Source organism: Brassica rapa, chromosome A10 (assembly GCF_000309985.2).
Source record: "Brassica rapa cultivar Chiifu-401-42 chromosome A10, CAAS_Brap_v3.01, whole genome shotgun sequence".
Taxonomy (NCBI): domain Eukaryota; kingdom Viridiplantae; phylum Streptophyta; class Magnoliopsida; order Brassicales; family Brassicaceae; genus Brassica; species Brassica rapa.
In genome coordinates this window covers 15943466-15952848 of record NC_024804.2, presented here as the reverse complement: position 1 = coordinate 15952848, position 9383 = coordinate 15943466, and the positions used below count along the sequence as shown (strand labels likewise).

Genomic DNA, 9383 nt, shown 5'->3' with positions numbered 1-9383 from the left:
TTTTGATCAAAATAAACATTTTCTTTTTTGGTGTAAATGTTAAAATTCATACCACTTTTTTAGAGTTTACAATGTTGTGAAACACAACTTATTACAAAAAACATAAGAAGAAAACAAAGGAGGAGGAGCAAAAGAATGTGAAAATAAACATTCTTCTGGGATGTGACCATATATAACTACAAATCTCACACTGATAAAGAGTACAAAAATGGCAAAAATAGAAAAACTCATACTATATTTATACAGTCTATGTGATTATGAGATTATTTTTTTTGAGGAAGATGAGAAGAGTGTTGTAAGAGTGGACCGTGCATAGCACACGAAAATAATGCGATTACCACGAAAAGGTTATCCATTAGGAGGTCTTGGACAGAAGCAAGGCGGTGGAGTTGTCATCACCGTGAGTTTTTTTATTTTACTACTTCGTATTTGTTTAATAAAGTTTTAAGGAATTTTTAAATTTCAATTTTCAGGGTGTGGAAGGAGGTGGGAACGCAGCAAAAGCTGGGCTTAAATCTGGAGATCAAGTTCTGTACACAAGCAGCTTCTTTGGAGATGAGCTTTGGCCTGCTGATAAGTTGCGCTTCAGTAAAACCGCTATTCAGGCCAAACCTGATTCTGTCTACTTTGTTGTCAGCAGGTGTGTGCTTGCCTCCCCTGATGTGGTTTAGGTGGTGATCTCTTTAGAAATGTGGCCTTTCGGTTTTGTAAAAATGGAATAGGATTGAAATTATCCTTTGTGTGCAGTTCATGACTAGTTTCTGATGCAAATTTATTATCTTTGATGAAACACAGAGGCGCAGAAGTTGATGTCAAGAAACTAAATAAGCGTTCGGCTCCTCCACGGTTTGGAAGAAAGTTAACCGAGACTCAGAAGGCTAGTATAGTAACCTGTTGTTTCTCAAAGATTGAGATATGTTTCATCTGAACATTTTCTCTCTCTGTTGCAGGCAAGAGCTACTCACATTTGTCTTGATTGTGGATTCATATACACTTTACCCAAACCTTTTGATGAACAGGTGAGTCTGGATCCTTCATTTTTGTCCAAACATCCACCTCTAGATTTCAATCTTGGTTTGAGTGTTCTCTGATGTTTTTATTGGCAGCCGGAAACATATGTGTGTCCTCAATGTATTGCACCAAAGAAAAGGTTTGCGAGGTATGACGTGAACACAGGGAAGGCCATTGGAGGAGGACTGCCTCCCATCGGTGTTATTGTTGGCTTATTAGCCGGTCTTGGTGCTGTTGGGGCTTTGCTTGTGTATGGTAGTCTTCAGTGACGTTTCTATAATCTGTCTATCAAACAAGTAGCTTTGTGATTATAAACCGAGAATGAATGTTATGACGTCAATTTGATAATTTAATTTAATTTCAGATAATGACATAATTAAAAGGGATATTTATCAATTTATATATTAGGAAAAAGGTAATTTGCATTTTTTTTTGTTAAAGGATAAACGTTAATCAGTCCTAATCTAATTATTTTATAAATTTTAAATATGGAAAACTTAAAAGTTGTATAAATACACGTCCAAATATTCCAAGGTTGTTAAATTATCAATACCAAGTCATGTCTAAAGCAAAAGATTTTAAAGAAGCTTTCAAGAAGATGGATCAGTACAATAATGGTGAGATTTCATGGGAAGAATTAAATTTTCATGGCATACGCAACCGCTCTCTTCCTATGACGATGTCTCAAGTCGATAATATGTTTGGAGAGCTTGAAACTGATGGCGAAGACCGAGTTTTCGGATCAGCTTCTAAACATCTTGTTAATCAAGATCATTCATCTCTTCCGGTTAAACATGAAGATGTGATTAATGAAGAGCTGAAAAAAGAGGTTAGTATACTTAAACATGACAATAATGCTAAGAAAATTGAGAATCAGGTTGAAATTCCGAAGACACCGGTTGTTGAAGAGAAGAGCTCCAAAGAGTTGGAAGATTGAGAATCAGATTGAGTTTTATTAGGTTTTAGTATTTTTGATTTGGTTTTAATTTTTTTGTTTTGTGCTTTGGGATTTTGATAGAGCTTTATTTTTTTCCAGAAATTTAGGGTTTTATTTTTGTTGCTTCAATTTATGTTTTCACATTGTGAGGTAACAAAAACATTCCTTACGTTTTATTAGGCTGCAATGAGGCATATTTAAAACTAAATAAAATCAATAAAGCTAGGTTAAATTATTGGACTGCATGCTATTAGCTAGGCCCATTAAAGCCTCGAACGTGTGAGACGCGTACGCCAATACTCTTCCCATTTTCTTCTTCCTTTTTATACTACGCGTTAGACCTAACGTGCTCACCAAGAATAAAAAAAAATAGAAATCAAAATTCTTCGCCGCATAAACCTTCGCGAACAGAAATGGCTCTCAAATGGGTTGTTTTAGGCTACGCAGCAGCTGCTGAAGCGATCATGGTGATCCTCTTGACGATGCCAGGACTCGATGGTCTCCGAAGAGGATTGATCGCCGTCGCACGTAAGCTCTTGAAACCGTTTCTAGCGATTGTACCTTTCTGTTTCTTCCTCCTTGTGGAAATCTACTGGAAGTACCATACTCGACCTTCCTGCTACGGCGATTCATGTACTCCTTCCGACCACCTCCGTCACCAGAAGTCGATCGTGAAGTCTCAGCGTAACGCGCTACTTATAGCGTCAGCTCTCACTTTCTACTGGATTCTTTACTCCGTCACGAATCTCGTCGTTAGGATCGAGCAGCTTAACCAGCGGGATGACAGGCTTAGGAACAGGGTTTAAGACAAGCTTTGTTATGTCGTTAGGCCCTTTTTTTCGGCGTTTTCAATGTTTGCCTATTATATGTGTTTGAACTTTCCCTTCTCCATAATCTCAGAATTTTCAGTGGCTAATTTGATATTTTTATTAAATCAACCTTAAGATAATTTTAACAAGTTCTTTAGTTCTTCTAAGTAGGAATGCAATAACATCAACCCCTAACAGAGCCGGGCTTGACCCCATTCATGCGAAACATTTGAATAGGCCTCCACTTTTGTGGAATCCCTTTTACAAAAAAAAAATATTTTTTTTGTATACAATAAATATATAAATGTTTAATGTAAAATAGAAAAAAATGATAAAAATAAACAGATTTTAAAAATTATAATTATATAAAAAAAAATTATAATAGACTAAAAATGTTCTTTTAAATTTTTAAGTAAACAAAAAATGTTTTATCTTAAAAAAATTTCAAAAAAAAACTCTAAAAATATCTTAAAAAAAGTAAATATTTTTTTTTTTTGTATAGGGTCCCCGGAATCTCAGGCCCGGTTCGGCCCCTAATGCTTTTTAATACAACTAACAGGTGAACTAAAATAACTCCCACGAACATTCTTGCAAGAAGCCGACACCGCGTGACCTGCTTTCGCTGAAACAATATCCACATGGTCCATCACAATATCTTCACATCCCAAGTCCGCATTGCAGTTAAACGTGACGGCATCATCGCTCGCAGATGAGCCGTAGATTCTACTGTAACGAACATCGCTCACTTTCACGCCTCTTCCATTACCAGACTCAGTCTTGTAAAAACGATTTTTACCACCACGGTTTTGATAGTTACTATTCTCAAAGCTTACTTCTTCGATTTTGCCCCGGTTCAGGTAATTCTGCTCGATGATAATGGGGTTTTTTGAATCCACCATCCTTATATCCTCAAATGAGATTTTCCGTGCATATCCTAATCCGTTCTACAAAAAGAAGAGAGCCAGTTTAAGTAAGTGATAGGTTTAACAAAAGATCATGATGAAAGGGAAATTGATGATCAATGGACAAACCTGGTATGTCTTGATTCGGACACCGTTCATTGTGTTTGACAAAGTGCAGTTCTTTACTCTCACTTCTTCAACGCTTGCAAACTCTCCATTTCTCCCAAGGCTTCCCACGCTATAATATCATATCCATATTATATATAATTTAATAATATGTATTAATCATTGTTATATAGCTTATTCTTATGTTGATTTTTAAATTGTGAGGCGTGAATTTAGCTAGGGGTTACCTAATGCCATGACCGGGACCGCAAAAAAGGCCGGTTATGTTGATATAAGAGGAACCAGAATTAATGGCAATGCAGTCATCTCCGGTGGATATCACTGAGTCACGTATGTCGACTCCTATACACCTCGATATATCTATACCATCCGTATTGGGACTATCACCAGGTGCAGTCAAATTAAGTCCCGAGATGCTGATGTTCTTTGAGCCGGTTAGACCTATGTGGTTCCGAGGACTGTTCAAGTGTTGGAGATTATACATCCTTAGACCATTACAGTTGTTGAAATGCATTGCCTAAGAAGAAAGGATAAAGTGTTAGATTCATGTTTATTATGGGCTTCTAACTTAAAATCAATTGGTGATTAGTGAATTGACCATAAGTTTTTATATATTATTTAATGTCCTTTAGAATTCTCGATGTGGGATATATATCCCTAATATCACTCCTCGAGATGATGTCTCTTATCGACCAGATATTTCGAAATTTTAGGACATTTATACTCGGTCGAACGAGTTTAATACAATTTATACCCGGTCGGAAGGGTTAATCACGATCTTAATACCCGGTCAGAAGGGTTAATATTAATTAGGAGTTTAGAGTATTTAGGATCTGGACTCAGATACCATGACAAGATTTTTGGGCTTCTAACTTAAAATCAATTGGTGATTAGTAAATTGATCCTAAACTTTTATATATTATTTAATGTCTCTTAGATGTGGTATATATATCCCTAATATAAAGAAACATTAATAAGATGTAAAATGGTTGGATTAAAGATTGTATTTTACTAGTGTAAGGATCTTGAAAATGGACTTACGGTGGGACTCTCCTTATCCTGAGCATGTTCGGATCCCCACCACACAGAACCGCGACTGTCGAGGGTGCCTCCTCCTTTGACACCTCCTCCTTTGACAACTAGACCGTTGATACTATCAAAACTAATCCATGCAGGGAAATTTCCCACGTTCCAGGTGTAACCCGGTGCAACAATATTGCCTCTTATCTATGCAATCAAACCCACAAAACCATATTATCGTGTTGCTCAAAACCAAAGATATGATTTGTGTTGCATGCATTTCACTAATTTAGCAAAAATGGTGTACACAAATCTTTGGCCAAAAGATACACGGATGGTGCCATAGAGATCAGATTAAATATTGGTTTGAGTTATGGTCTAGTAAAGTTCAATTATATTTCTAATAGTATCTAAAACAAAGAAAGAGTAGAAGTATATATTTACCACAAAGGTGATAGAGGAAGACGTGCAAGGACCTGCGAACGTAAGAGGCTTAAGCATGCACGTTTTTCCTAGAGGCACTAGAAAGCTTTTATTACTGAATCCGTTACATACAGCTTCCCATGCCTTAAGAAATGCCTGAAATATATAGAAGTATTTTTATGTATATATACACATGCATCAATGCACACATATGGTTAACACAAAAAGAAAAAAGATGATGTCATATACCTGAGTGTCATCGGTCTTCCCATCGCACACAGCTCCGAAATCAGTTACACTTATGAATCTATGACGTTCATGTCCATTGTTGTTAACCATATGAACACTTCCTGCTAAGCAGAAATCTAATTTGCTTATTTGAAACAAACATAGCAATACGAAGAACAACGAAGACTTCTTCATCTTTGCACGAATTTCTTATGTTTTATGATACTTGATAATGATTATATATATGTCCATGTCTATATTTATATTAAAGAAAAAGTTGTTAACTGATAGATATTTTGTTTAAATTTTTGTGTTTATGGAAAGAAATGAGATGTGGAAATATTTTTTAACTATGGACTATACACTCTAAAATGTTACTGACATGTGATAACAAAAATCCAAAAAGTCATACAATACAAGATTTTCTTATTGACCAAAGTGATACTTTACTTATATGCTTGATTCTTTTATGGGTTGATAAACTTCATGACTGATACATGGAAAGAAATGATTTATAGGTTATTTTAAATTAAGAAAAAAAAAAGAAATGATTATAGGTTATCTGAAGATAAAAATAATGTGATTACTAGAGACTAGATAGAAATCAATGTGCTGCTCACCATACCTTTAGTTGCATCATCATGTGTCTTCTTCTTCTTCTTCTTATTCTTCTTCTTTTTATGGTATCTAGAACCATAGTTTCTATAAGGCCAGAGCAGATATTTGATAAACTGAACTAACTAATTCATGTATAGTTTTTTTGTCATTTGGAAATTTCTTAATCAATAACATTACAAACTTAAACATGGGTGGTTACATGAAGCATCAGAACTAAATACCAAAAGAGAGATAATTAAGTCAACAATTTAGATGAAAACTAAATCCGAAGCCACAAGATGGCAGTTGCTACTAAATGACCACAAGTAAGACTACAAATCAACCTGAGATAATTTTGAGTCGTCACCAAGATTCACAAAACAAATCATAATAATATAAAGACTATTGTCTAGGGTAGTTTTGAACAGGGCTAGAAACTAGATAGAAATCAATGTGCTTCTCACCACACTTTTAATTGCATCATCAGAGCACCCACACTGGTGCAATTTTAAAGAGAGTTCCTGAAAATAAATTAATTAAAAATTAAATAGTAAGAAAGAGAGTGAAGATTTTATCAAATATGTTTTTATACAAAGGGACTCTGACCCAACAGTAGAAATACTGAACAAGTTATATTTATTACATTTAATTTTAATTATTTAAGTAAATATTTTTTAAAAAATAGTATAGTAATCATAAGAAACTTTTTTGCGAGCTTGTCCACTAATGATGCTTTTATTTGTCTTCTTTTCTTTTGAAATCATATACTTTAGGTTATGGTTCCCGTAAAGTTTAGAACTCCGCAATTACACGTATATATTACATGTATATATATATATACATAAATGTGTTTTTAGATACTTTAAGATAAAAAACTTTCAATTGGGGTGTTCTAAACTTATGGTATCTAGGCTCATAGTTTCTACAAGGCCAGAGCAGATATTGAGAAATTGAACTAACTAATCCATGTATGGTTCAGTCATTAAATTTTTCTTACTCTAAATCTTAACAAAAAGTTTATGATTGAACATTAGGGCATTATTATTGGTGTCCATTAGGTTGAGGCCTTTAAATATAGGATCCCTTAACTTTTAACTAAAAACGTTAAGGATACGCTCCAATAATGATGCACTTAAGGCCCACCAAAATATATATGTATGTTTGACTTGGGCCCATATTTATATTTAATAGGAGAAGGAAGTATTTATATTTCTAACAAATAAAGACGGTTTTGGTGCTGAAAACGAAAGGAAGGGAAGAGCCAGACAAAATGAAAATACCGAAAGTAGCCCTGCGCGTGATACGAAGAAGAGCAAAACAAAGAAAGTGTGTGAGTGCGATGTTCGATGTGTGTTCTCACTCTCACTTTACGCTTTATTACTTACAAACGAAGAAGAGTCCAATAAAATAAAATAAAACAAAATATAATAGGAATAGTGTCTCGCATCTGGAGAGTAAAAGAGGAAGAAAATGATGGAGAAGAGAAAGGTGGTGATGTGTGGTGTGTTATCACTTCTGGGATTATTATCTGCTGTTACTGCCTTCGCTGCTGAAGCTACCAGAATCAAGGTCTCTCTCTCCCTCTATCTCTCCTTAGTTCTTGTTTTTTTGTCCAGAATATTATTTTTTGGGGTAATAATATTCAATCGACGGTTGCTGAAACTCTCTCATAAAGTTGGGGTTTTTTTTTTAATAAACGACAGTTCCAAATTAATCGGATGTCTCCCAAGGGTTTTTTTAAGAAGTAACTTTTGTTGTGTCTTTGATTGTTTTCTTCCGATTTTTTTTTTTAAGGTTCATTGCTTGAAATGCGTCGGATTCGGACACTCTTTAGTTCGTCAATAAGACACAGAGTTTGTGTGTTTGGACATCTTATTCTGGTAAAGAAGCATAATTATCATGGGGGTGTTTTGGAACAAACATCATTTTTTATACGGAATCAAAGTTAAATCTAGGTTGTATTAATAGAACGATCTTTGACAAACAATGAATTTATAATGTAATTGAACGACAATATATACAGTACTTGAGCTTAAAATCACATTCCTCTTTGAATTAGTTTATATGTCCAAAAAAAAACACTGGTTGAGGATGTTAAGCTTCTTAAAACTTTCTTGTGTACAATAACTTCTTGGTATAGTATTAGTGCATGCTAATAAGTTTCCTCTTTAAATCAACACAGAAATCACAGGTCAAGGTTACCACATTGGATGGATTCACACGATGCTCTTACAACAGAAGTCCAGCTTACAATCTCGGTTTCGCTTCAGCTATCTTTCTAATGATGGCTCAGATCATTGCTAGCGTCGGTAGCGGCTGCTTCTGTTGTAGAAAAGGTCCTGCTCCTACAAGATCCAAGTGGATTCTCGCCTTAGTCTCCTTCATTGTTTCCTGGTAGTAACTCTCATCATTTCTTTTTAACTTTCCTTCTCTATAACTTGCTTGCAACTGATGATTGCTCTTCGTGTTGCTTTTTAGGTTCACTTTTGTGCTAGCTTTCCTCGTGCTGCTAACTGGAGCTTCACTCAACGATGAACACATCCAGGAGACAAAGACTGCCGACCACTACCTCTGCTACATTGTGAAGCCAGGCGTTTTCTTCATCGGTTCTATCATTTCGCTTTTCACTGTAGGCCTCGGGATTGTCTACTACTTATGTTTGAATTCGGTTAAGCAGAACGTTGCTGCTGCGACAACGACGCCGGCTAACCATGGGATAGCAATGGGACAGGCGCAGATTCCAGAGAGAGTTGAAGATCCTGTCTTTGTTCTTGAAGATACTTACATGAGAAGACAGTTCACTTAAAAGAATACAGAACATGGCTTGCTTGTGAAGCACGTTAGGTGTTTTAGGAGGATATTTTAGATAAAAAGGGTTGGTGCTTGTTTTGTTTTTATCTTTGTGGTTCTTGTGTGAAAGGAAGACTATTGAGAGACTTGGTAGTTGGATTAATGAAACGATGATTAGTGTTGTTGGAATGTTATAATCTTAGATTACCAAAACAAGGTCACTTGTTATCGTCTTTGAAGTGTATAGTTTCTCCCATTCTTTGTCTTTTACTTATTTATGTGAATCTAGTATGGTTGTTGGCAAGTGTTTGTCTCTTTTATAAAAGTTAAATGACAAGTTGATACATTGGCTTGGCATAGAGCGCTTAGTACATTGATTGGTAAAGCATTTGCCAAAAATTATGATCCAGTCAACAGTTATTAGAAAGACATTTAGAAGATGTAAATGCTCTTTATTCAATATCTAATATTGGTATAGTATTTGCATTGTAAATATATAAAAATTAAAAATAATTTATATAATTGATTTTTTATTTAACA

At 35.1% G+C, this 9383-nt stretch overlaps 5 protein-coding genes across 5 annotated transcripts; 4 read left to right on the top strand and 1 right to left on the bottom strand.

Moving 5' to 3' along the window:
* Window positions 1-273: 273 nt before the first annotated feature.
* On the top strand, window positions 274-1410 carry LOC103847521. Its single transcript, XM_009124615.3, has 5 exons — window positions 274-400; window positions 474-640; window positions 796-877; window positions 951-1019; window positions 1107-1410. Exons 1-5 carry the CDS (start codon window positions 329-331, stop codon window positions 1278-1280), a joined length of 564 nt encoding a protein of 187 aa, XP_009122863.1. The 5' UTR covers window positions 274-328; the 3' UTR covers window positions 1281-1410.
* A 102-nt stretch (window positions 1411-1512) lies between these two features.
* LOC103846268 lies at window positions 1513-2124 on the top strand. The gene has a single exon (XM_009123164.3). The coding sequence runs from the start codon at window positions 1571-1573 to the stop codon at window positions 1946-1948; it is 378 nt and encodes a 125-aa protein (XP_009121412.1). The 5' UTR covers window positions 1513-1570; the 3' UTR covers window positions 1949-2124.
* Window positions 2125-2301: 177 nt separating this feature from the next.
* Window positions 2302-2804, top strand: LOC103846267. Its single transcript, XM_009123163.3, has one exon. The coding sequence runs from the start codon at window positions 2362-2364 to the stop codon at window positions 2752-2754; it is 393 nt and encodes a 130-aa protein (XP_009121411.1). The 5' UTR covers window positions 2302-2361; the 3' UTR covers window positions 2755-2804.
* A 50-nt stretch (window positions 2805-2854) lies between these two features.
* On the bottom strand, window positions 2855-7128 carry LOC103846266 (probable polygalacturonase At3g15720). The gene is made up of 7 exons (XM_009123162.3): window positions 5478-7128; window positions 5250-5384; window positions 4827-5012; window positions 4013-4302; window positions 3789-3897; window positions 3288-3701; window positions 2855-2944 (listed from the first exon to the last, which is right to left on the bottom strand). Exons 1-6 carry the CDS (start codon window positions 5649-5651, stop codon window positions 3291-3293), a joined length of 1305 nt encoding a protein of 434 aa, XP_009121410.2. The 5' UTR covers window positions 5652-7128; the 3' UTR covers window positions 2855-2944; window positions 3288-3290.
* A 231-nt stretch (window positions 7129-7359) lies between these two features.
* Window positions 7360-9099, top strand: LOC103846265. Its single transcript, XM_009123161.3, has 3 exons — window positions 7360-7622; window positions 8236-8447; window positions 8532-9099. The coding sequence occupies exons 1-3, from the start codon at window positions 7524-7526 to the stop codon at window positions 8857-8859; spliced, it is 639 nt and encodes a 212-aa protein (XP_009121409.1). The 5' UTR covers window positions 7360-7523; the 3' UTR covers window positions 8860-9099.
* The last annotated feature ends 284 nt before the right edge of the window (window positions 9100-9383 follow it).